The sequence below is a fragment of the Pseudochaenichthys georgianus genome, chromosome 8 (genome assembly GCF_902827115.2).
Source record: "Pseudochaenichthys georgianus chromosome 8, fPseGeo1.2, whole genome shotgun sequence".
In the NCBI taxonomy this organism is placed as follows: Eukaryota; Metazoa; Chordata; class Actinopteri; order Perciformes; family Channichthyidae; genus Pseudochaenichthys; species Pseudochaenichthys georgianus.
In genome coordinates, this window is record NC_047510.2 from 12,004,797 (window position 1) to 12,031,762 (window position 26,966).

Below are 26,966 nucleotides of genomic sequence, written 5' to 3' on the forward strand. Positions count from 1 at the left end.
TTTAGTTCACCAAGCAAATTAACTCATTAAAATAGTGTTTCATTTCATTTCAAACCTTTATTTATACAGATAAATCCCATTGAGATCATTGATCTCTTTTCCAAGGGAGACCTGTTCAAGTAGTTCCACATGAAACATAAAAACATAAATAGAACAACAAAAGGACATCATACAGCATCATTTACATAATTATCCACATAAACAGGTACCAATAGCTTCCGATTGACTAGCATCCAACCGAGCTTTAAAAACATTTAGTGGCACCAGATTGTTAAGTTTCCATTTAATTTGCAGACTATTCCAAGAAAGAGGAGCTGCACATCTAAAAGCTGTCTTCCCTAAGACAGTCCTAGCAGTTGGCACATTTAATAAAACCACAGCATTCGATCTCAGGCAGTAGCCACTTACAATTTTCCGTGAGTGTAAATATTATCACATGTCTGCAGTTCCTACATGATGAAGAGAATCTTAAAACAATGGTGAATGCAATGATCATGAAAGAGCAATTATGTAATGCATGAAATGTAAAATGAGTTGCATCAAAAAGAGTTTTAAAAAACGTGTTAGAAGTTGTTTCAAGATATACGGGAGGAGATAAGAAGTTGGATTACTTAATATTTTCAATTGTCACATTTTCTACCACAATTTTCTGATTTTTGCAATGTGAGGTGTTAAGAGTGCATATGTATCTAAATAGGCAAGGAAAAGGGGAACAGTTTCCCAAATAATTGTAATATCATTAGACGGTAGCCCACTATGGAATATGAAACAGAGCAATAAAGTAAGGGATTTATATAATGTCCATTAGCATGGGAGATAAATGGGTTTGTGTCAACGCTACATTTAATTTAGTCCTAGTTGGGATGTTTCATATCATCCAATAGTAGGCGATAATGCATCATTTTACATCCATTGTGAAGAAAGAAGAAAACCTGAACCAATAGCCATTGAGGAAAGTGCCACCTCTCGGTCTGCTCTGACTGCCACAACAACAAAGAGGTTCAGCAGAGCAAGAGGATTACCTGTCATTTACTGCCATGTATGCCAAAAAATCCGTATGCAGCTAAATTACAGAGTTCGCTTTTTCAATTATCATAGTGAAAATCTTTGTGTTGTGCCAGGTTGAATTGATGCTACTATATAACTTGGAGACGTTATTTGATTAATCATAAAAACAACTGCTTCTGTCAAAGATTCACTTTATTTGCAGTTAGTTTCGAGTGCGCATGCGCATCCATTCTGCTCTCCTGTCCACCGGCTAACTGAAACTACATGTTTTAACGTTGTAACGGTGGGTAAAGCTATACTTGCTGTTTCATCTTAAACTATTTGTTGTTTTTCTTCTATTTACAATATTGTCACACGTTAAGGCGAGCTTGAACGCGACTTTGATTGTAGTTTGCTTCCTGAATATCAGAACTCATCCTGCTCTCCGTACTCTCTTTGCCTCAACCTACAACAGATTGTACACAATCATCATGGCGACCCAGGATGGTGGGTATTGAGAAAATGCAGCAGAATTTCCTTCATATCTTTACACTGAGACTGAACAATGTTAATGGAATAGTGCATGTTTGTAAATGACATGTTCATACATAACGTTATTAATGTTGTGTGACGTACATTTACGTATCTTCGTAACGTTTTTCTTGAAATGTTCAGTAGTGTTGTAGCTAGCTAACGTTTACGATCGCTAACAGCAGTCACATTCAGCTTGATTTGTGGAGGTCCAAAGTTAATGTTTGGGGATTTAACCAGTTTAAGGTTTACAGTTGGTTAACTGAACTAAAATAGCTGGTTAAATATGGTTTGTTCATGAATGGTAAGGACGAAGTAAACAACAAACTGTTTGTTACGTTAACATTACGAGTTCTGTAACCGGTAAGGCCAACCGTCAACATCCAGTGTTTTGTTCGATAAAGAATCATGTCAGCTTCCATTCTGCCTTTATTTATCCCCTCACACAACTCTCAAGTAAGAATGGATGACTAGATGGAAAAAATACGCGATGGAAACATCTAGAAAAACTACGAGAGGGGGACAGAATAAGCGAAACTAGACTTGTTTACAGACTTTAAAGTAAAACTATTGACTCATAGTAATACACACTTAGGCTAATTATTGCACAGGAGTATGGGGAAGTTTTTTTTCTTTAAAATAACAAATAATTGTAAACAAACTAATTATATGACCAACTACTACAAGAACCCACTTTAAATTAAACCAAATGCTGTCAGATTAAGAGTCTTGATGGATTTTAAAATGGTACAGACCATTTATAAATTCCCAAATGTACAGACGGGAAATATGATATCATAGTGATGTGATTTGGAAATATAAAAACTAAGCTGGGTTTCCCCCAACATTTCTTTGGTGAGTGAAAGTGAAACCTTTCAGTTAGACTTCATGTAATATATGCTGTTTAAATGTAATTATTGTATTATTATATTGACACATATGAATAATGACTATCTTTGTTTTAAGCAGTAGGACATGCCAGATGTGTTATTCTGATTGTCTTTGAATCGTTGTGGGGTTGTATGCCCTTGAGAATGTAACCGTTACACTGAATGTCCTTTAATGGATCCCAATCGATGTTATCATACTCTTCCAGGAGGTGAAGAAGTCATAATGGAAACTGAGGCGAAGCCAAAAGGAGCCGAAGCCCTCGGAGAGGATGCTGAAAAAGGTGAAACAGAATCTACGTCTCACCCAGTTGCAGGTGACGCCACAACTCAGGACTCTAATATTAGCAATGGGGACGACACAGACGACGAGCGGGAGAAAGTGGACTTGAAGATCATCTGGAACAAGAATAAATATGATCTGAAAATTCCTATTGACAACACAGGAGCCCAACTGAAAGAAAAGATCCACTCACTCACTGGTAAGAACACACAGGAGATCGCCTTCATTTGAATGGCTTTTAATAGTTGTTGTTAGTGTTTAGCAACACCTAGAAAATGCTCTTTGTTGTCTTCCTAGGTCTTCCACCTGCAATGCAGAAAGTGATGTATAAAGGATTGCTTCCAGAGGACAAGACGCTACGTGAAATAAAGGTCACAAATGGTGCAAAGATAATGGTGGTAGGATCTACTATGAATGATGTATTAGCTGTGAATACACCCAAAGAGGTCATCCAGCAGGAGGTGAAAGCCGAAGAAGAAAAGAAAGAGCCTTTATGCAGGCAAAAGGTAAGATGACTGGCATTTCTGCTAAATGAAGTAAAGAGATGTATGGAGTGTTGGGATACTAAACTGGTGATGTTATTGCAGCAACACAGGAAAGTTTTGGACAAAGGTAAACCAGAGGACATAATGCCATCTATTAAAGGAACAAAGGTGAGAGAAGATGAGGGGATGCCTGCTTTTGTTTGCCTTGTATTGACTGCCAAGCTGTTCAAAGCTGCTGTCACAGATCAATGTCGACTAACTGCATTTTCTTCTAACAGGAACGATTACCAACAGTGCCTTTAGCCGGTATGTATAACAAGTCCGGAGGAAAAGTCCGACTCACTTTCAAACTGGAGCAGGATCAGTTGTGGATCGGAACAAAGGGTGAGAGTACAGCCAGCCTCCTTTTTGTTCTAAATTCACCACAACACAAATATCGTGATCATTAAAACTCCTCTATCTTTTTCTGTGTTTATGTCAACAGAGAGAACCGAGAAGGTCCCGATGGGCTCCATTAAACACGTAGTATCTGAACCCATCGAAGGCCATGAGGATTATTACATGATAGTAAGTGTTGTTGCTGCACGCATTACAGAATTATCTGTATCATTAACAGCTGTAATGCCAAATGCTCTTAAAAGTATGCAAGTGTGCCTATTGGCCACTTAACCAAGCAAAAGGAATAAGGTAAAAAGACTCAAAGCTTTATTGTCATATGCACATTAGCTACAGCCTCTCAGCTGGTCTCAGGCTCTTCCGACACTATACTTAAAGAAGCCCTATAATGCTTTTTGGGGGATTCCTTTTCCAGTATTGTGTTATAGGTTTTTAGCAAAGGCTGAAATCCCAAAGTTCATGCCAAAGGGGGGTTTCTTTCCCACACACCCCCCCTGCCTGAAATGCCTCCATTTGAATCCTTTTCCATAACATAGTGACTTCACTATGTAACACAAGTGCAACACATTTGCTCGCGCTACTTTTTTGGCTCAGATTTGCTCAGGGGCGGGTTATTCCTGACACATCTCTAAGCGCTTGACCAATAACAACAGTGCTGCAACCAGCTAACCAATCAGAGCAGACGGGCTCTGGTTTCAGAGAGAGGGTGATAAGAGGCAGTATGAGAACAAAATAAAGACCTTTTTGAACATAGAAGCATGTAAACGTGTCACAGTAGAGGCACAACATATGGACCTGAACATGAGCACAAAAGGGCCCCTTTAAAACAAAGAACAAAAAGCATAAAAGAGGGAATATTACACTACTTCAATTTAACATTACAACTGTTAAATATTAACAGGTTAACAGCCAAAGATCAGATTGTGGTATGATGTGTTTTAGTAGAGGTGGGTAATATATTTATATACTATCAAGATTTAGATTTATTGTATTGTAATATTGCATAGGTTTAGTCTTTTTATTTAAAATGCAGTTTTCTTGCCGTTTTACTCAGATACATTCTGGTGTTCTAATGTTCGTATTGCCCAGCCCTAGTTCAGTTGTGTGAGTCTATGAGCTGTGACGGTGCAGGTGGAGCTGTGGCCTGAAGTCACTGCAGTGAAGACGGGTCATCCTTTGCTGTTTGGGCTCTGCAGTGGAGCGGGAAATGTCAGCGCTTTCTCTCCATTAACCTTTCTGTCTGAAGCCACTCGTGTTCTTCTTTGTCAGTGAATTGGAAGTCCCAGAACAAGTAGAACTTAATTGAATTCAGTCATCTCATGGAGATCAAGATTTATTTTGAAGACAACAAAATAAAGTGGCATTTATCAAATGAATATAAAGTTTGCCAGAGAGAAGTAAAGGTCTTCATTCTCCTTTTGGAAGAATGACAGATGTTATGATTAATGGGAAGTAAATTAGACCAGAAAAGCAATCTGATTCATTTGAAAGTAGGACAAACTGGTGGGAATTTGATGGCGGTTGGCCAAAAGTGCAATAAAGAAAAAGATGCTGATCATGAAGTTCAGCATCTAAGCTGTAAAATAAAAGATAGCTAATTTCCAAATGTCCTAGTTGTTCAGGACTACTACAACCACCTCATTTTGTATGCAAACATGGCTGGTTTTCAGCCTCTTAATGATGGATATACCGTTTTCCCTGATTCATGTCATTTTTAACTGAATGTTTTTGATTTTGTAGACAAAACACAAAATGTGGGATGAATAATGCAAATAATTCTTAGTTATAGCCTTAATGTAGGTCAGAAAAGGTCAGATGTATTGTATGGATGGAAAGAGAGTATAATACACTGCAGTCTTTAAACGTTGATCTATTTATAAACATGCTTATGTTGCCAACTGTAAATCATGTCAGTCCAGCTGACATTATAAATGGTTAATTCTCAATCAACATATTCAAAGTATGTTCATTTGCATTTAAAATGGTTTGTTTGTAGAATATGTGAATTTGTATAATCACTTTGTTCCTCCACTTTGATAGGCTTTTCAGTTGGGTCCAACAGAAGCGTCTCAATACTGGGTCTACTGGGTGCCTGCACAGTTTGTCGATGCAATCAAAGACACAGTCCTTGGAAAATGGCAGTATTTCTAATGTGCCTCTTTTTTTGAACTGGAATTGAGAGGAGGAGCCAATGAAAAGTGAAACTGGAGTCAACAGTGCAACTGAAGGAACTTCTTGGAATACATTTGAAGGAAACGGACGGATGCCTGTGGACTAATATTGTTTTTAGGTTAAAAGTGCACTATGTGGCAGCATAACATTTCTCAGCCCTGTTGATCTTTCAGGGGTTTCAGCAAATCCATGATGAAACAATTGTACAGAAATTGCTAACACTTTTCTTCCGTTATTCTTAAAGAAATAAAACTTATTTAACGAAATGAATGCACCTGGTCATTATTGTTGTCTGTGTTGTATCCGTCCAAACGTCATCCTTTTAAAATGGTAGCTCACTAATGGCAAAATCAAAACATAGGTAACTCTGTTCATATATGTCTTAACACATTGAGTTTGAAAAAAATAAAGACCATACTTATCTTGTAAAATAAAAGCATTACGGTCAAAATCCAAAAGGTAGCCATTGGTTGCAAATCTTATTAATGATTGTGATTCATGACACAAAAACTAAACACTGCACACTTCCACAATCTATGTATATCTCTTAATTATCTTAAAAATATGAATTATTAAAGATTTTTTTATTAATATAAAACACACATTAAGACCTGTGAGTTTAATACATGAATATAACTGAACTGTCAGAAACTGATGTAATGCTTTTAATCTGAAGGACTCCAGACAGGAAATTGTGTTGATTCTTTTTCAAAAACACGCCCACAACTTCCGGCATAACCCCCTTATGGCGGGACGCGGGTAATGCAAATGTTTCCAGGCTTGTACCACCGTTTAACGACAGTAGCAGTCGGTAATGAACAACACGTTGAAAACGACCGTCGATAGGAAACGCCCCCCGCCGGTCAAGGTGCTGTCCGGTCAGCTGAGGACGGCAGTGAGCCGGCCGGCCGACAGCGGGGAGGGTTATGTGATCAGGCCGGGCAGGGGTCGCTCTCTGCAGGTGTCTCTGGTGTGGATGCAGGGGACGGTCCTGGAGGTGCAGCTGGACAGAAACACCCTGCTGTTGATGGATGAGACCGGGACCTTTGCGGTGCAAGGGGTCAACAACATCCCCAAAGGGAAGCCGTGTCTGTCCCAAGGTGATAACATTATTTCTTTAAAAAAAGTGAAACAGAGTCCAGTTGTTGTTTATTAATAAGAACAAAATAGCTGTTCTGCATCCTATACAATGACATTTGTCTGACAACACTATTGATATGACATGACATATATCGTATTATGACATTTGTTTTATGTCGTACAATGACATTTTCTAGGAATGTATTATGTGCCATACTATTATGACACTTTATAGCCTACTATACTTAGGGTTTTGATGTTGTATTATACTATGCATTTTGGCATATGGCATTTTTTTTTTGACACACTGTATTATAGTCTTTTATGACATACCATTTTATGCTTTTAACGTCATCTGTATGTCATACTATAGTATCTCATTGTCTCATTGTACTATGTCATACTTAAAGCGTCTTTGGGTTCAAGAAAAGCGCGATAGAAATAAAATGTATTATTATACTAGGTGTGTGTTATAGCTTGTAGTTAATACAAATATTACTATGTAAATAAACCTTCCATTGAATCAGTAACTCAATTGAATTAATTGTATTGTGCTATTTTCCCTCAATATAGAGTACATGTACATTAAATACATCTATAAGGCTGTACGTTTTTATTAAATAATGAACTCTTAAAATGTATGAACATTCTTTAAAAGTAATTAAATTGCATACACCCCATTGAAACATTACTGTAGGTTGTTACCTTCCACCACTGCTAATTCTGCATGGTTTGTATATGACTATTTACTGTTCATATTAGTCAATTGACCAATCATTCAATCCATTTCATTCCTGGTTAATTAACATGAAAGTCTTCCACAACCTTTTCTGCAATTGCTCACTGGGTGCCTTCAGCTGGAACATTAATTACAGCACATGAACATCCCTCCCTGTATCACCTTCCTCTTTTCCCTTGAATATTTCCCCACTGAACAAAGAACCACCTGCCGCTGTTTTACAGGCAAATATGTCATGGTGATGGGTGTCATCCAAGCCGTCTCCCCGGAGCCAGTCATCCGTGCGGTGAAGATGGCAGACCTCTCTGCGCTCGCCGCGCTCCACAGGCAGATGTGGAAGCTGGAGGTGGAGGATCTGCAGCAGGTGTTGGCCTGAATGCAGAGCTAATGGTGGCAGGAAGCCCTCGTCCTGTCATGGCTGTCCAGATGGGTGTGCAGCATTCAAGTCATTTTTGACAGTTGGAACAAAATACATCATTGGACTAAACAGCAGATTATACTCTGTCAGGCTTCTGATTGAGGTATGATGCCAGAGTGACAAAGACAGGAGCAAACAGACTCCTACTAATGCTTACTGTGGTTATGCTGTGAAGTGGGACCAAAAATGGAGCTTAATGTTTAATCTACCTTTAAAACATTACCCAGATTTGGATGCATCTTGTATTGTTAACTTATTTTAGGATATGTCTTGTAATTTGTTGGTTTATATTTAAAATAGAAAAAATGTTAAATAAAGATGAGTCATATTTCACGAGTACTCTGCCTTGTTTTCTCTACTAGAATCTGGATGCATTAGGATTATCTAATGACGAACTTATAATAGTTCTAATGCATTAATGTTATCCAAGTTATTTTATGCCTGTAGAAAAGTACATTCACTCGGGTAAAATTGTAGGTACTGAATTTGATTATATTTACATGTAATAGTGCTGTATGATTACACTTTAGAGGGAAATTTAGTTTTTACTTCACTAATATTTGAAAGCGCTAGTTACATTACCAAGATGAGCTTATAAAATATGAACTCTTAAAACAGCTTGAAAATAAAAACCTGCTTATAAGTTATTGTATCAATAAGAAAAGGACACCGTCGTAGAATACCACTCACTGTGAACACACACACACACACACACACACACACACACACACACACACACACACACACACACACACACACACACACACACACACACACACACACACACACACACACACACACACACACACACACACACACACACACACACACACACACACACACACACACACACACACAATTAAACCGGGTTAAAAAAAGCTTTATTTGGTGTGGTTCCCAATACACTGGTAACACTATGGGTAAAGTGAAAATGACCTATGCTGACAGATTCAAATAGGAGAATGTCATCCGTACTCTCAATTTAAGTATAACATACTTAAAACATATCGAAGGTTAAAGGTCATGAACATATACAAACTGCTTATGAAAAGAAATTACTGTAAGGTCAGCCGCATCTGAACAGATTTAAGGTTTACGCGTGCCATCTTCCGCACTGCTTTTAGATATTCTACTGAATGAGTAGAATATAGCTCTCCCACTCAGTTGTTGCTGTTAATGATAACACTCGTGTAGTTCAGATCAGAGAAAACCAGCCACCAATCAGAGGGTCGGCCCTGAACGCCACCCCCCCTTAAAAATCATGCTGCCATCAGGCTGCTTCCTGTGCGCCTCAGAGGCCCTGTAGGATCACCTGACTCAGGCTGTTTGAATACTGCATTAACTGCAACGTAGCTCGGATATTGTCATCCCACCATTAAATAATATCTTTAAGGAGAAAACTGTATTTTCCAAAGTCATTGTCATTAGGTGCTATAAGATGGTCTTTTCTGGCTTTGGCAAGTTTCATCAAAAGGAATTCTCGGCGCTCCATCCATTCTTTTAGTTCCTGCTCCCCGTGCGCCAGCTTACACAGCTCGTCCTCTGTGCACGTGTCTTTGAGGAACCTGTCGGGACACAAGGTCAAAAGGTCAGCTATCAATCCACGGGACTCAGCGACATACACAGTGCTTAGAGAGGAGGAATAATCACGTTAGTAAACAACATTGATGATTGGTAGATGATTTGCTCTAATGCACTACTTTGGCAGGAAGTGAACATTGCATCGATAAATTGCAGCATCCATACCCCCCCCCCCCCCCCCGACTCATCTAGAAGATCTAAGGCTGAGAAAACCCTTACATTTTCAATATCAAATTGTACCTTACGATAATTTAAAGTTATTTTGTGTTTCCTCATTCTGAAACTGTACACTGGTAATTGTATCCAAGCCATAAAGAATATCCTTTTCAACACTTGTTCCTTTACGACAGCTTCACTAAATGAGTCCAAAAGATTGTGACGATGAGTTTGTGGGAGAACTACAGGAAAGGGAAAACCCCAAAACATAATAGGGCCCCTTTTATAAAGTAGGTATTCTTTATTTATACAAAAGGTACCTACGGCTGTGTATGTATGTATACAGATCATCTTTCTGTAAACATAATCATCTATTTTTGTATCTAAGACAGCCCCATGCCCGATCACAGAGTTGTGTTTCTTACCTCTCACAAACTTTGAAAGTGCCGGTGGGGAAGCGATACTGCCAGCAGTTCTGATCATCCTCAGAGTTGAAAACCCGGTCTTTGTGTTTTTCTGAAGTGATGTGCTGCTGCCACTGCTTCTCACTGTTGCAGTTCTTACCACACAGCCAGCAGTGATTGCCAGCCTGCCAACACACACGGAGAAATCACATTTACACAAATAACTAATTACCGTCTGTTTGCTAATCAAAGCTTGTCAAAGTTATTGCCGTTTAGTTTTTAATCACTTGGCAAATAACTACAGTGAAACAAGATTCTATCAAAAATGTTGACACAGTTTAAACATTAAGGCAGTAATGCATTTGACTGAAGCCGCAGATTCTGACAACTGATGGAACATCTGCCAAAAGAAAGGAGCACAACACGGCAGCTGTGGGTCTGTGTTTGCACAACAGGACCATGTCAACGCTTGAGATTCCACGATGAATGAATACTCGAAAAACAGAAAGGTCTTGATGAATTGAAGTTAATGAAGATGGCCGCTTACCAAAAGGAAAGCTGTATCAAAGCTGTGTACAAACCCTGACAACTACACTCACCGACTTCTCGAAATCTATGTACAACACGATGGAACGGTTTTGACTCGCACAATAATACACCAGCCGTCTTGTGAGCAGACTCGTTAAAGTATTAATTCATGGGATCAGTGTGCAGTTATTCCAGCATCCTTTTCAAACGTGTTTTACAATAAAAATCAAGGTAAAATGTGTTCATTTTATTGTAGTTGGAATCTAACTTAGTATTTACATGGAGATAAGCCCCGCCTCCTCGCCAGCACGTCCTGTTTGAATGACGCGAGTAAACAGAGCTGACAGCTGCATAACTGTTTCGAATGGACAACATTGGATGAATGATACTCAATTATACAAGTTCTGAAGAGTTTGTAAATGGATGTTTTGATATAGTTTGGTAAACATGGCTATTTAATTTAACATCTACTTACATTTATCAAGACTTTTCAGCTTTTTTTTGTTCTTCTCTTTCACCATGAAGGCATGGGAGAAGAACATTTTGCTCAATCATTTATGGTGGCTGGGGTGAGTGATTGATGGTCATTTTTTGGGGGATGAAGTATTCCTCTCTGAAACCTGACCAGTTTGTCACAATGCAGAAGAAGTGTGTGATCCATGCTGGGTTTTTAAACTCACCACTTCCTCAGCGTAGTCTGTTGGCATGTGGATCTGTTTGCCGTTCTCCCTCACAGAGTTACTGGAGGTATCGTCCCCCCAGCCGGGCTTCTGAGACTGCAGCCACTGCTCATAAAGCTGATCCATATCTGGAACTAAATGAGGGGGCGAAATAAATGATTACTTTGCTGGAAATAACATTCTACTAATTAAAAGAATCCAACAAAAAGTAAGAGAGCGCGGCTCCTTGACTTTACTCACTGTTGTTTTCCTTCATGTAGGTCCAAAGGTCTCTCTCTTCTAGACTGTGAGCAAACGTGCAATTCCCGATGTACTGACACTTCTTGCCGGCTGTCACATGCATGCAAATCTAAGAAAGTTAAAAAAAGTAACATTCGGTGACCATGGCAGGAGATTTTAATCAGAAACAAAGAACAAGCGACCGTGGAGTCGCAGAATGTCTGGCGCGTACCTCAAATTGAGATGGGATGGGTTTTTTGGTTGGAAGTGGTCTAACTGTTGTCCACTTTTTCCTTTCATTTGAACTTACAAGCACCACCCGCCTGTCTTTCGCCCACCTGAGACAGAAAGACAGAATGAGTTTGTGGATTGTACATTTTCACCTATCAATTACCTCCTGTCCACCCTCGATGCACTCCAAGACGTTGTGCTACTTACGTGTGTCTGGCTTTGGCTGAGCAATACTTCTTGTTTTTGTCGGCTTCGCTTAGCTGGCCGTTTCTCCAACACTGGCCACAAACAAACATCATCTTCAGGTTGGGAGGCCCGAATCTCCTCTGTGGGAGGCAGAGCTGTTGATGGAATGTGAAGGACTGGTTAATATCTTTGTGAAGTGATATAATACAAGTATTTAGGCACAACATAAATGAACAGTGAATTACAGAGGCAAGTCAAACCTAAGGATAGGACTTAACTTAAAATGTTTATATTTGAGCAAACATTTGACTAATGTTTAATGAACTCTACTTTTTAGAATTGATTTAAATAAGTTATTAGTGGAAACATTTATTTGTTGAAGTCAAAGCCAAGAGGGTCTCCTCAAGTCTACTCAAACTCTCCCAACGCGGAACCCATCCAGGGTCAGAGCCACTGTTATATGGTCAAACTAGCTCATGGCGAGCACAGTCCAACATATGTTTGCTGGATGCAGCACAACACTTATTGATTTAAAACTGAACTTTGAATAAACTTGTAAAGCAGTGTACAAAAAAAAAGGCATGGAATAGAATATCTGTTTGAGGAAATGAATACTTCCACATTGACAAAACCATGATGCTGTTGTTTCATAGTGCTTTTATTCTATCCTTTTTAGTGGTATGGTTTGACCAGGGAACTTTGAAGAGCAGAAACCCCCACAGTCAGACAAGTGGTCAAGCAGAGTGATTGGTGAGACCCTGTACATCAGACAGCAACAGCCGTTATCTAGGAACTAGCTCTCACCTGATTGTTGATGTTTGTTTTAGTGGTTTATAAATATAATGGAGCATGAAGAACCGTCTCAAAGAATGTTCCAGTTGCAGTGTTTCCCACAGAATTTGATTCTATGTGTGGGGGCACCGCACCCCCCCCCCCTCCATGCGAGTTCATGGCTACTGTAGACAACGTTCATGTTGCTCTGTGTTGCGTTGTTAATGAGTGAAACACACCGGAGTTGAGGATCTGTGGGCTTTATTCTCCTAAAAATATAATTTACAATTCAGGCATTTAGCAGACGCCATATTCCAAAGCGATTTACAATGACCAATTAAAGGGACATTCTCCCTGGAGTAACTGAGGGCTAAGTGCCTTACTCAAGGGCACACTAGTAGTGGTGTTCCAGGCGGGATTTGAACTCGCAACCTTCAGATCATCAGCCCACCTCAATATCCATTTGACCACCAAAATAATTGAAATAATATATATATATATATTTTTTTTTTTTTATGAGATCCATTTGTGGCGGACGATATTTAATTGTGGCGGATAATAAATCAATGAATGGGAACCACTGAGTTGTAAGTGTTGTCACACATGGATCACAATGGATCCAATGTCTTAACTGCAAATCGAATCTAAATAAAAAAAAAACCTGAAACTGCAAAGCTGATCCTCGACGACCCGTGTACTTCCACAGAGACATCGAGTGGATTAAACAATAGGGTCCTGTTCCTACATTACCGGGTTTTTTGGGTTCGTGGGCACATGTTCAGACCTGTGAAGACCTTTACCCTCAATCTAATGGCGCTTTTCCACTGCAGCACGGTTTAAGCAGGCTGGGTTTGGCCAGCTTTTTTTTGCTTTTCCACTAGGGGTAGTTCCGGCTCAGGGCTACCTGGCCCTCCAAAATCGAGGTTCTTACCGGGCCAACAACCGGGCTGAATATGCTAAACTAGTGACGTAAACACTACTGCTGAATGGTCAGAGAGAATCGCTGGCAAGGGGGCTACAACTACAACAAAATGAACATATTTTACCGTCATTTAATTGTAATACACGTTTCATAATGATGGCGAAGTAACAACATACTGATACCGGTCTACAGACAAGACGGCAGGCGAAAAACCTTTTAAAATGCTTGACTTCTGAATGGCGATCGGATCGATCAGGCTAAGCTAACGTTGTATATGCTCCGTCCACACTCACAACAACGGCCTACAGACATAAATAAACCAGCGACTTTATTCGCCACGACACAGGCAGTCTGTGGTTTGTACTTCTTTAACTTTTGTCTAGTTTCTGAACAGATATGAGGAGCTGTGAGCTCTGAGTGCTAACAGCTAACGGTGGATGTTTTGGTTTTGTGGTTCGCATTGAAGATGACGTCACGGCAGTTTTACGCAGCGTCGCTCCGCCCGCCGAACAGCCGATCACCCCGCCTACACTGCGTTACTATAGTAACTACCCCAGTTACTAAACTGTAATGGAAACGCAGCTTAAAGTGAGCCTGGCCTACCAAGGCAGTGGAAAAGCGCCATAAGAAGAAACTGTAGATATGCTGAGACAAACATTGGTTTCCAGAGTGCTTCTGCTGCGCTTACCTGGGCTCCCTGCAACGAAGTCGTGGCATTCCAAAACTTCTTCGCTTCTTGGACAATACTTTCATGAGGGATACCTATGTGATGAAAAATAAAAAAGGTAAATAAATGACATTTAGAGAAACTGTGTTCCAGGCCGTGGAGACGTATTTAATGAAGCATCCTTACCGAGCTCGTGCTGCATCATCCAGACCTTGAGCTCGATGAGGCTGTGGGCGTAGAAGCACTCGTCCTCCCTCACGCAGCCGTAGCGGACTTCATGACGACAGAGATCCAGCTGGCACTGAGAACTCAGCGGTCTGATCTTTGAATAACGAACTGTGTTCTCCTTCAAAATGTGGACCAGGCACCTAAGAGATAAACATGGGTACAATGTCAACAGGCCTATCCCTCATATATCTGCACATAGTCTTGTGCGTTTTGGTAGAATCTTTTTTATTAAATCCTCTTAAATTATTTAAAGAGTGAAGTGACTTACTTGTGATCTTCAAAGATGTGCTTCGTCACTGGATGAGAGCAAAGCGATGAGTCATCTTTGTTGGTTTTGCTGATTATTCTGGGTTTGTGGTCAAAGCAAACCTGCAAATTAAGATTCACGTTTAGGACATTTTAAAAGTTTATAAAAACAGCAGATTGTAACTGGGGTTCCCATCAGACCAATAGCATCACCCCCTTGTCTGTCCTATCTAATAACAGGCAAAAAAGTCAAGAAAAAATAATTTACGAAAACATTGACAAATATAATCTCCTCACACTGGTACGATACACAAGTATGCCAATGGGCGCCATTGAAAATAGCAGCACTGAGGAGTTAGTGTAAATTAGATCACTCTGAGGTCATACTCATTTTTTAATTAAAAATAAATGACTACTTACTCCACAGAGAAACATGAATATCCCATGATGCTCCTGTAAGATCTTGGGGACAGTCAGTCGGACGTTAGAGTTTGGCCCGTAGGGGTCGAAGAGGAGCTCTCTGGAGATAAACCCTTTCCGCTCCAGAGTCCAAACATCAATCTCTTCCTGGCAGTATGCAAATGTGCAGTGGCCAGGGTACAGGCACTCCTTTCCAACCGCCACCTCTGAAACAACACAGGGACATTGTCATGTTTTCTGTCGTCGCACACACAAGTGATGTCTGGATGACAGCCAAGTGTCAAAAGTGCCAGAAACAAGTGGAGAAACTGCTCAAAGGCACAAATCCTTAAATAATGTGAATATCCATGTGCAATTAATTAGGGAAGGTAGGGAACACATGCCCAGTATAGTAGGAAATGTAACCGTGCAAAGGGGATCTACTCATTACCACAAATCTGTATAACAAATAAGCTTTTCCTGGGAATATCAATGGAACTTGCAGCAACAAAAAAAAAAATATATATATATATATATTTTTATATATAGAGGCAAATGCAGAAATTTCAAAGCAAAGAGACAAACAAATACATGTTTATAAAGGTTACCTTTGCAAATGTAATAGGGCCCTACATATTGTGTTTTTGTGGGTCTGGGCCGAATTAGCTTCCACGTTTGGTCAGCTGTATGTTTGAGTCTGCCGAGTAAAGCGTCCTTTTTGCATTTATGCTCTTCTGTGTGTAGCGAGTAATCCAATACACCAGGACCTGTGGGAATAAATAAAGAAACATATGTGACTTAATAGTACATTACGCACCTCGAAGACACAAACCGCACACAACTGGATAAAGAACTCCTCACCAGTTTTGACGTAGCAGATGGAGCACGCTTGTTTGAATTCATGTGTGTCAGCCAAAGGGTTCTTTGTTAAATCCACAGCAACAGGAAGACCCTTCACTTCAGGCATACCGACCGCCATTCCCATCGGGGCATCAATATTGTTCATCTGTTGGGAAAAAAAAAGGGGGGGAAATTGATCAAATATAAGCCTAGAGCAAGTCTTAGAATGACAAAGGCTGATGATTGATAGACAATAATTACCTGTTGAGTGAATGGACTCTGAGCATAATCTGACATATCTAAAGGAGGAAGAAAAAGATTAAATGAACAGGTTATACTCCGTGCTAATGGTGAAAAACCTAATTCAAGCACTTTCAAAAGAGTATTATTGAGCCTTTCAAGCACCTTACAGTCGTCGGAAATTGTTCTTTATCATATAAAGCAAATTTAAAAAGCACTTTTCAGTCGGATAGTTTTTTATAAAAAAGAAATGCAAATACAAATTTCTAGCAGTGTTAAAGCACTTATCAAGCACTTTTCAAACCTTAAAAAACGATATATTAATATTAAGATATAAGTGTTTTTAAGGATTTCTAGCAGCTGTTCAGAACCTGCATATTGATTGGCTACAATATCTTTATTTGAACAAATATGGACCAAAGTCAGAAAGTAGTATACCTGTTTTATAGTCCGTTATGTTGAGACTATCCAGGGAGTCGAGCGGTGGGGGGAGGGCGTCAAAAGTGTCCATCCCAAAATACGTACTTGACCCCGACTTGTGATAGAGGGGGGGCAGCGTGACGGTGCAATGCTGCACGCTGCTGTGGAGGTACGGGTTGATGTGAGAGGGCATCAGGAATGGACTGGACATGGAGCTGCCCGAGGCGATACTGGTTGGCAGAGGAAGAGGCCCCTTCATGGTGGGGATAATCTGAGGGAGGGGACACACAGGAGTCACACTTCTGCTCAGACATCAACACACTGTCACATTTCATTCATCACGCCACTTTACCATGGCTGATTCGGGGCCAGCTTGGTCCAGTAGATCATCTAGGTCGTCCCCGATGATGTCTGCGTCGAAATCATTACTCGAGTCGAGCATCGTGCAAGGTTTACTCGCACGGCAGCCGTTAACGTACGTGGCAAGAGGGACTGACGATGGGACAGACACAGGAAGGGACACGGACACAGGAAGGGAGTTGGACTCGAAGCCCGGCGGCTCAGACAGGGTAACGGATGAGATACTGGTGATGGGAGAAAGATCATCCATTGCGGATTCATTTAGAGTTTGGTGCATTTCCACTGGAGCTTGGATTGGAGCTGGGAGCGGAGCCAGAAGACTGCTGTCCTGCGCGAGCTGAGGCACTTCTGAAACACAACGGGGAAAACAGGATGAGCGGCTTTCTCTCTTTCCACTTTCAAAAACGATAAATATGAACTGTGTTTAATTAAACTTACCAATTTCAATATCTTCAACTGAAGACGAGTCATAGGAAAACTAAAGAAATGCAGAAGAGATTCATTTAAGAATGGATTTCTTAGAGGAGTATAGAAATATATGTTTTAGACTGTTACGTCTCTTACCTTGTCACATGATGCATCTTGATAATTTGTTCCTCGCATAACATTCAAGGCAGGCTGTAAACATTGAACAAGAGAAAATGTTGGACTTTCGGTTCATTTTTAAGAAGAACAACCCTAAATGTCGACATTTTATTTTGAGGGCCATATATCCGAGTCAGATTTTAATACATTTAACTAGCATGTAGAAAATGAAGCGGTATCACTTCCAATTCACTTTTTAATCACGGTAATTCATTAAAAAAGCTTCATGGCAGTTTGAAATAGTCCCTGGGGCACGTACCTTACTCCTTACATAAGCTTTACGGATTTTCAATCCCAAAATGTTGGCAAGGTCCTGAGTCAGGTTTGTGACACTGGCGTCCTGGGAAATAAGGAGAGTTGACAGTGTTTACTCAAAACACACTTTAGATAATCACTGCCTTTGATCTTCACTTATTATTTTCCGTTGAATGAAAAATATAGGTGGCAACTTTAATAGAAATAAATGTTGTCATATAAGCTGAAATGGTCACTATATCCTGACTAGGGGTGCAAAGATACTCCGAAGATGCTCCAGCTTTAAGATGATGTATTAAAAGTAGTTTGCCATATGAAAAGGGTTATATTTAGCACATTTGTATTTTTATAAAACCTGCTTCTATGAATCAAGTGACACATTGTGTATGATGTAGCACACCCCTGAAGTGCTGTTGTTGATTCCCTTTAAAACGTCAGTATTTGTAACCTTCTGGAGATCTGCTGGCTGGCTCCTAATGTGTGTTTCAGGTGATCCAAGTCATCAGCCTGAAGAGCTTGGATAAAAAGCCCAATACCTCTGTTTTTGGACACAGCCACTGTTGTGTTTGCTGCATATTTTCACACACCAATACATTACTGATTTAGTCATTTGTTAAGTTTTGTTACATTTTAAATAAATGTGTATTTTGGTTACAGGTAAACTTGTCTTGTCTACCATCTTGTCTAACATTTCCAAACTGATACGTTCCATATACTATACAACTCTCTTGGACTGTGGTGCAGTGTGACAAAGAGAGTACATTTTGAAGCAAAACAATGTATAAAAATGTAACAAATTAGGATTGCCCAACAAAACTAAAGCCTCTTAAACTTGAAATGTAATGTGGTTGCTATTTACACTGAAGTTTGGCCTACATCAGTTTTACCTGAAATGTCTTAACTGAAAGTAAAGAAGCCTCAATGCAGGGCAGCACGCCACAAACATCCTGACTCTGCTGGGAGTGAGGGTCCTGCAGGGGGTCTGAAAAGCTGCTACATTTGCCTGACTTTTGTAAAAAATTGCTGAGACAAGAAAATAAGGAAGATTTCTTTCACGTTTTGATAAATCAACATTTACCAGATGATGCGACGCCTTTACCTGAGGCACTGTGAGAGAACATTTGGCAACAGCCTCATAGGCCTCTTGATGTCTCCCGATCTCTTTCAGGGATTTAGCTTTTCTGTACAGCGCTCTGTAGTTCCCCTCGTTCAACTGGAGAGCCTTTTCACAGTCTTCTAACGCTTGGTCATACAGTCCCTATGGGGGGGGGGGGGGGGGGGAAATGTATACTTAAACATTGTGAACAAAGAAAGCACTGTTTGATCATAAATTGCCATCACGTGTTCAGTGGGTTGATGTAGGAGAGTGGTTTCCCTGAAGACAGTAAAGTGTTTTACACTGCCGGGACAGTGCAAAGAGACACCGACAGGAAAGAGGAAGTGAATGTTGCTCTGAAAGCATCAATAATTCTCAAATGGACCAAGTCTTAGAGGATCCCGAGTCTCAAGGGATTTTAAGATTCTTTATGTAGGTGGTTGTATGACACCAACAATTCTTTTAAATAAAACAGGTCTTCACCGCCTTTAAATCTATGATTTACCGCATTTTAACATGGCACAATTTGTAACATGTCACTGAAAATAACATTATATTGATTTTTATTATACTACAATTATTGGAGCCATTAATAGCATTTGATTTATGATCAATTTTATTTTGGGATACAGTATGGATTATGAAATCAATTTTTATAACTTAAACTATTTATGTTATCTAGTATTTATATAATTATGTTTTGATAATAGGCCTTTTTTGTGAATGAGTGATGTCAAAAATGTGTGGAAGGCCTAATCACATTATTGGCACATGTTTTATGCATTTTTGGGGCATTATTCTTGACACCATTCCTTTGGACAATTGAATGATCAGAATAGTGATATTTGGATTTTGGATTTATTTGTTTTCTGGAAAATCTACCAGAGTGAATAGTTTAATAAATCATTACTTTTCAAGTGGAACTAAACAGCATCTGTGTGTGTGCGCTTTCTGTCACCCAACCCCATGTGACTTCACTAATATTGGTGAATCTCGTATATGGTATAATTCACTTCATTGTTCATGTAGCTTTTCACATTGATTATTGTTTGATGTATGCATAAAAAAAAAAAGCAATCAATTCATGATCTTCCTACCGTATTAATGCATGTATTTATTGATCCAGTTTGACATGACAATCAAATGATTGTACACCTCATTGAACCTCAAAGCAACGCATAACTGGTTCCTGATAACATGACTTAAGACAGTATATAACAAGCTGGTTGATACAAGCATCAGTTAAGCACAACCACATGTTTTGCCTTTAAAAAAGGGATAGTTCACCATTTGTGGAATGATGTATAGCAGGGGTCACCAACCTTTTTTAGGGTGAGGGCTACTTTCAAAAAATAAAACAAGTTGGGGGGACCTTTACTCCTCCTTTTTTTCTTTTTTGCAGTGTATGCATTTAGCACATTTTAACATTATTATATACCTTTAACCTTTGTGTGCTGTTTGGGTCTGTGGGACCCGTTTTCAGTGTTTACTAAAAGAACATGTATGCAATTTAATTATTTTAACCTGCTTTATTTGGGGGTGGATGGGCATCACCTCCTCTATGGGGGTCCGGGGGCATGCTCCCCCGGGAAGATGTTTTTTAAAATGTTGAAGTTAAAAGCATCAATCTGGTGCACTTTGAGCACAACATGAATTTATGGATACAGCTCTCAACACTCAGATGAAAGGGAGCTGTATACTTTTCAATAATCCAAACATCTTTAGAATATGATCACAACCAATAACAAATCATTTAAACTTGTGTATTCTTATCTTGTGTTACCTAGTTAGCATTCTTTCTTTATGCATATTTTACTAACCACTCCCCTTTTAAACTGTTATTTTTTTACTGTACTATAGTACACATTGGAATGATTTCTTACTTTATCTATATTAAATAGATAAAGGTTTTTTTTTTCACACACACACACACACACACACACACACACACACACACACACACACACACACACACACACACACACACACACACACACACCCACCCACACACACACACACACACACACACACACACACACACACACACACACACACACACACACACACACACACACACACACACACACACACACACACACACACACACACACACACACACACACACACACACAGTAAAACTCTGCCCCTCATGTGTTGTATAGGCTGCACGACTAGGCTGTTCAATGGGGCTGATGTGTTGTGTAGATTCTGCCAGAAGGAAAATCAGCAGGGAGGTGCCACATTGCTTTTCTTCCCGACTGCAAATCAAGCAAGAAGGTGATTGGTCGATATTCATTGTGGGGGTGGGGGGAGGAGGGGTGTTAGATAGATAGAGTTGTAGTAAGTAGATAGAGTTCGCTATGATTTAGGTTTCCTTTATGCATAGGGTAGATTCTTTTAATTACATTTCCTTTTTTGTTTTGTGTATTTTATACATGTTGGATTTGCTTGGCGAGCTATTTTTAGAACATTCCCCGCGGGCGACTAAGTGCCCGCGGGCACCGTGTTGGCTACCCCTGATGTATAGCATGTCTAGTCATTTTAAATTACCCAGCACTCTAATTGTGTCTGAAAAAGATGCGACGCCTCAAGCACACCCTTCACAAAATGACACCCTAAGATGAATGTAAGGTGGATTCAAAGTTAAAGAATCTCTCTAGCCCCACCCAACTAAATCAAATGTAGCCGTGTGTCCTCAGGTTAACTATCACTGTTTAATCAGAGGTGCAGTGTCAATGGGGGGAGTTTGAAAATCAAACAGGCTCCATGCGCTCTTGCCTCTACAAACTTTATAGTATTGTTCTTTCCTCTCAAGGAATACATTGAACACTGAAAGTAACGCTGATATAAAGATCTTATTTTTAGTCTTATGTTGATGCTAAATGCTTAAAATTGAAGTGAAACAAATTATGCATGTGGAACTTGATAAATGCTGCAATAGTGATTTTAGCATTTATATATTAAAGGTGGGGTAGGTAATTCCCGTCAGAAACACTTTTTGTTATATTCCATGGAATGCTCTTAACATCCCAATAGCAATGAATACATTAAATGCTTAATATGTCATCTGTGGAAGCCGTGGCGCTGTAAAAAGCAAGTCCAATGATCTGCCTCGGCCCACGGCATGGGATGGCCTACCTGCCTGTCAGCCTTCCATCTCGTGCACAAACTTATCTCGTGCCCTCATTGGTCATGTGTGCGTTTGTGTGTGTTGGAGGAGGGGCTCTGTAAGGAAGTCTGAAGGAAGGGGCAGATTTTTTTCGGTTGTGTACTTTCAAATTCTAGCTCACTCGAGCTGGTTTCTCCATTCTTACCTACCCTACCTTAAAGACGGTCACACCTGAGTTTGACAGGTCGACATTTTCGCCTTGGGGAAAAAAGTGTATGATTATCTTTGATGACATAATGAAAGCGACCCTTGAAGGGAAGCCAACAAAAAAAACATTTTATACACACGCTACATGTTAAATTAGGTCACTTGTCAAACTGAACTGAGTATTTACACAATGTACACGACCAGCAAAACATAGAGAGGACATGTCCCAACAAATCAGTTAATGGTTAACATTTCCCTATGCACCATGAGCAGTGGAATTTAGAATGTAGTATATAGTCTTAGAATCTGAGGACGATAAAGTGCAAAACAAGAGCTCATATTTTGAAAAGGTAGTGACATTTAAGGACATACTTCCATCTGGAAACTGGCATTTTGAGGTTTGCAGATATATCTGTATGAAGCAAATAATCAATCTGCAGGGGCTTCATGCGCAGAGAGACCACAACAAGACATAAGTTGCTTGTTGTATTTACTCAGATGTTAACTGTTTGGTAGCGTCAAAAGGATTGGCTTTTTTAAGTGATTTGGGCTGAATTGAAACAGGAATCAAATGTGGTCGACTTACCGGAACAATGTTGAGGTACGCGGCAGCTCGATTTGCATACAGCTTTTCCAGTAAACTCGCTGGAACACAGATATCTTCCGAGTCCGCATACTCTGCTATACTCAAGGCTTCGGTGAACATCTCAATGGATTTTGTCCAATCCCCTTCTCTAAACACGTCGTTTCCTTCACCAAAAAGATTCCAAACGAGATCCTTTATGAACAACTGAAATAATAGAGAATCAAATCAGTACAAGTTAAACATAGTGCTGCTGGATTGACTTTCATTCATGCATTTTTACTCACACAAAAAGCCATTTGTGTGACACACTTGGTCAGTGTAACTTGAAACAAGACGGAAGCTGGAAAAACCCTGAATAAAATGTGCATAGCTTACCTCATACAGGTCTTGACTTCCAGGAAATGGAAGGGTTGACCTAAAATAAAAAGAAAGTTTTTTTTAGTCATATATAAGAAAATCACGCAAATTAATATAAGGGAATATTCAAATCATCTGCATGCTGGCACAGAACCAACTGGCAAGACTTTTTATCAGCAACAGATATTAATCATTGTGGGAATTGCGTAATTGGGCAGACGATTTGTTTAACTATAAACGGGCGATATTATTGAAAGTGTGTGTTCATAATAATGTCATGACAGACCTCAGTAATCCCTGTGAAGGCGTTTTGTCATGCAGGTTTCTTGTTCTGCTCTTGTCTGGCATTTAAAGTTTTCTTTACTCTTTTGTGTACTGAACAATTCAAGGCTTCACATATTCACACCAGTGAAGTTTCAGTAGGAACAGTGATGACGTGCAGTGAAGTATTTTAAGTATCACATTTGTTTCACAAAGAAAGGCCCTGCCAGATTAATCACTGCGCTCCCTGTCATGAATCTAAAAAGAAATATGTTGTGGATATACTGAGAGTGTACATTATGCATGAATAAAAAGCTCTGATCAGGGGAAACTCCCACATTATAAAATAAACTAAAGGACAGTAATCAGCTGTCTCGCTGAACAACAATGCATGACACAGAGCTGACCAATCATTATTGCATCATGCAGTGTGTAGGGGTAGCCCGGATTATTGCAAAAATAACTTGCAGACACAAAACTAGAATGAGTTTCTATCTAGTTATCGCCTAAAATGTTTCCAAGGAAGAAGGACAAGAGGACAAGTGGGCATGGTAACATTAGGAGGTGTCAAACACAGGATCACAACAGTCATTACTCTCTTCATATGTATGTTATTTATCAGGGTTTGAAGTACAATTCAGATGCACCCCCAAATTTAACAACCACAGATCCTAATGCTGACACTTACTGGATGAACTGCAGGCCTTTCTGAATCTCCTGCCAGCGAGTCCTTCTGTCCTGACACGCTCCGGACATGTTTGACTTAATATCCACTCCTCTATCGGCACCTGAAATGACAACACATATGATTCATAACATAGTATATTAACTGGTAAAAGACATGGGCATAGACCAGCTTCAATGACAACTAAAACACTCCCTACTTTCATAAATCAATCAGGGTTCTCAGGAACTATATTAAAGTAATTCTTATCGCTTTCAATGTTTATAGCTTCCGCATTTAGTAATGACGACACATATCGTTCCGGAAACTGAGGAGAGACATATATTTTAGCTTTTGTAAGCTGATACCGTCAACACTTTATATCTGAAGTTGTGGACGAAAAAGTTAGTACTTATACCAAGGGGAAACTGTTTAACACAGCAACAGTAAGCAACTGACTGGTATGTCAGATTTTTACGTATACTCTTTTTAATGAATGAAAATGTTTTATAACATAAGAATAATAACATATACCTTATGTGTCCAATATATGTTGTGACGTATAACGCTATTGTCAATAGATTCGTCGTGGTATTACCATATTTGGGCCAGTCAAACTGTCACCCTGTCCCGTCATAGCTAATGTTTGACATAAATGGTTGTTTTCTTAGTTGCCATTTCTTTAAAACTAGTTTATAATCAAATGAGGATGAGTGTAACAGGAAGAGGCAGAAATATGGTGTCAGAATTAGATTTAAAAGGGTGCGCCTGTCCTGTTTTTGTCAGCAAAGCTAAAACAAACTGTACCTTGGGAACATTTTTGTTTTAATAAGAGCATTCAACGCTTAACTGTTGCGTCTGTTTCAAAACGAGTTGGTGACTAGAGAGAGACTTTTTAAAGTTGCGTTTTCTGAGAAACTGGGAGGCGTCCGATAATGGGCGCATGTGCATTTAGCGCACGTGTGTTACCCGCGGCCGGGAACCCGCCGAGAGTAGACTTCCAGTTAGCAATCATCATCAGCTAGCATTAGCCTCACATAGTTTAACTACTGCCTACACACAACTACCTCCACTGAGAGAAAACACAACAGGGTCTTCCGGTGCTGGAAACACATCGGCCTCACTAGCTACGTGTCGATACCCGACTAAGTTTCTAGGAAGTAGACTGCACCTAACAAAGCATAACGCAGGCATGCCCAAGTTAAACTAGTTCCCCAAACAATAGCGAGCAATACATGTTAGCTCCCGCCTGAGTCGTGGTAAATATCACTTTAATGATCTAACAATGTCTGCTGTACATACTTACATGAGTGGTTCTTAATTCCAAACAACCCTTACGTCGGTTATCCAAAAGGAGGGAAAGGGATTTCTTGTTTTAGCTAAAATAACTTGGCTAGATGTGCTGTATCGCTGAAGGCCGCCCTTTGCTTCTTCTTCTGCTTTGATTAGATGCAGCGTCAACACAGACTCAGAGCAGTGCTGCCACCTAGAGACAGCGGAGGGACACAGTGACAATCTGTACCTCTCTTGAGTCTAATAATAACAGCAAAGATTATATTTAAAACACAATGATAAAATATAATTTTTGACTTTAAAAAATGTTTCTTTATTCTGTTGTGCATTTGAATTGTTAACAGCTGATTTGCTTTGTCAGGGAAAAAAAAAAAACTGTTCTGCAAACAAACAAACAAACAAACAAACAAACAAACAAACATAACAGCCTATGATAACAGCCTTAAAAGTCACGGAAACAATTAAATGAACGCATCTTATCACATTTTTAACATAAAAAAAGTTAACTACATGAGTACATTGGTTTAAAACATGTCTGTCTTTACATTTTTACATCACTTTTACTGTTATTTTTTTTCCATTGAATGCACTTTCAACAACCTGCCAAATCAATGTAGGGTGCAATGGCAGTGGTTTGAGCCAAAGTTAAGTGTTTGTGAAACATTGAAGTTGTTGTTCATTTGTTATATTGCTTTATTTTTAGTTGAATGTGCCTTCTAACTGTGATCTAATGGGTGATTTACAAGTGTTTGGATGAGTGGATCAAATGTCTATGCACATAATGAGGCTGTTTGACACTCAGGGTGTGCATGACTGTTTGGTTATCTGCATACCAAAATTAGTTAGGCGTTTTCTAAGGCAATTGAATGGGAACTGACACATCACTGAACTGGAACTGACTCATTAACTTACTGAATATGAATTTGTTTGCCCATGTAAGTGATTTTCTATTTATTTTTCTATTTATGGAGTAACCTTGAGAACTAAAAAAAGACTTAATGTGAAGTCTAACTTTCACAATGCTCTTTGCCCATTGCTTATGCATTGCTGAGATTGCTGTTTCCATTTCTATTATGAAATCTACAAAGCACATTAGAGTTCAGACTATTAAACCTAGAAGTATGAAAACTCCTCTCACCCTCTAACTCTTCTTCCTACAAACCTTCCTCTGGCAGTGATATTTCTAATCATTTCCTTTTTGAAATAATCAAAACATGAAGCCTCTTAGATCCTGTAAATGTGGAACTGTGTATCATAAAGAGGCCAAGGACAACACAAGGAGTGATGAAATGACTTAGCTTCACTTCCAGCATACAGTACATTTACAATATATGATTGGGTTACTAGCTGCTCTGTTAGATTTCAGCTTATCCAGTGATGGATGAATTGTTTTTCACACACTTACATTGTACCTCACCAAGCCTGCCTTAACCTGCCACCAGGCCCTGGGGCTGATCGTTTTTGTAGGCCCCCTATTTAAACAACAAATCAAAGTCA

General features: G+C 39.6%; 3 protein-coding genes across 9 annotated transcripts; 2 read left to right on the plus strand and 1 right to left on the minus strand.

Moving 5' to 3' along the window:
* The first annotated feature begins 1,201 nt into the window (after positions 1-1,201).
* ubfd1 (ubiquitin family domain containing 1) lies at positions 1,202-6,011 on the plus strand. 4 transcript variants are annotated; one of them, XM_034089921.2, is made up of 8 exons: positions 1,202-1,291; positions 1,418-1,494; positions 2,615-2,887; positions 2,986-3,194; positions 3,276-3,341; positions 3,452-3,557; positions 3,658-3,740; positions 5,610-6,011. In XM_034089921.2, the coding sequence occupies exons 2-8, from the start codon at positions 1,479-1,481 to the stop codon at positions 5,718-5,720; spliced, it is 864 nt and encodes a 287-aa protein (XP_033945812.1). In that variant the 5' UTR covers positions 1,202-1,291; positions 1,418-1,478; the 3' UTR covers positions 5,721-6,011. The 4 variants fall into 4 exon arrangements, with proteins under 4 accessions (XP_033945812.1, XP_033945814.1, XP_033945813.1 ...); XM_034089922.2 differs by having other exon boundaries at positions 1,240-1,291; positions 1,463-1,494; XM_034089923.1 differs by lacking the exon at positions 1,418-1,494 and having other exon boundaries at positions 1,204-1,291.
* A 459-nt stretch (positions 6,012-6,470) lies between these two features.
* rmi2 (RecQ mediated genome instability 2) lies at positions 6,471-8,291 on the plus strand. Its single transcript, XM_034089812.1, has 2 exons — positions 6,471-6,841; positions 7,785-8,291. The coding sequence occupies exons 1-2, from the start codon at positions 6,556-6,558 to the stop codon at positions 7,934-7,936; spliced, it is 438 nt and encodes a 145-aa protein (XP_033945703.1). The 5' UTR covers positions 6,471-6,555; the 3' UTR covers positions 7,937-8,291.
* Positions 8,292-8,842: 551 nt separating this feature from the next.
* Positions 8,843-25,666, minus strand: zc3h7a (zinc finger CCCH-type containing 7A). 4 transcript variants are annotated; one of them, XM_034089304.2, is made up of 23 exons: positions 25,483-25,666; positions 24,201-24,300; positions 23,270-23,309; positions 22,895-23,098; positions 18,996-19,154; positions 17,901-17,981; positions 17,621-17,674; positions 17,495-17,534; positions 17,049-17,404; positions 16,715-16,967; positions 16,298-16,335; positions 16,058-16,202; positions 15,805-15,963; positions 15,218-15,423; positions 14,820-14,920; positions 14,510-14,691; positions 14,345-14,418; positions 11,985-12,118; positions 11,779-11,884; positions 11,568-11,676; positions 11,328-11,461; positions 10,141-10,304; positions 8,843-9,543 (listed from the first exon to the last, which is right to left on the minus strand). In XM_034089304.2, exons 2-23 carry the CDS (start codon positions 24,266-24,268, stop codon positions 9,354-9,356), a joined length of 2,997 nt encoding a protein of 998 aa, XP_033945195.1. In that variant the 5' UTR covers positions 24,269-24,300; positions 25,483-25,666; the 3' UTR covers positions 8,843-9,353. The 4 variants fall into 4 exon arrangements, with proteins under 4 accessions (XP_033945195.1, XP_033945196.1, XP_033945197.1 ...); XM_034089305.2 differs by having other exon boundaries at positions 25,479-25,666; XM_034089306.2 differs by lacking the exon at positions 18,996-19,154.
* Between the last annotated feature and the right edge of the window lie 1,300 nt (positions 25,667-26,966).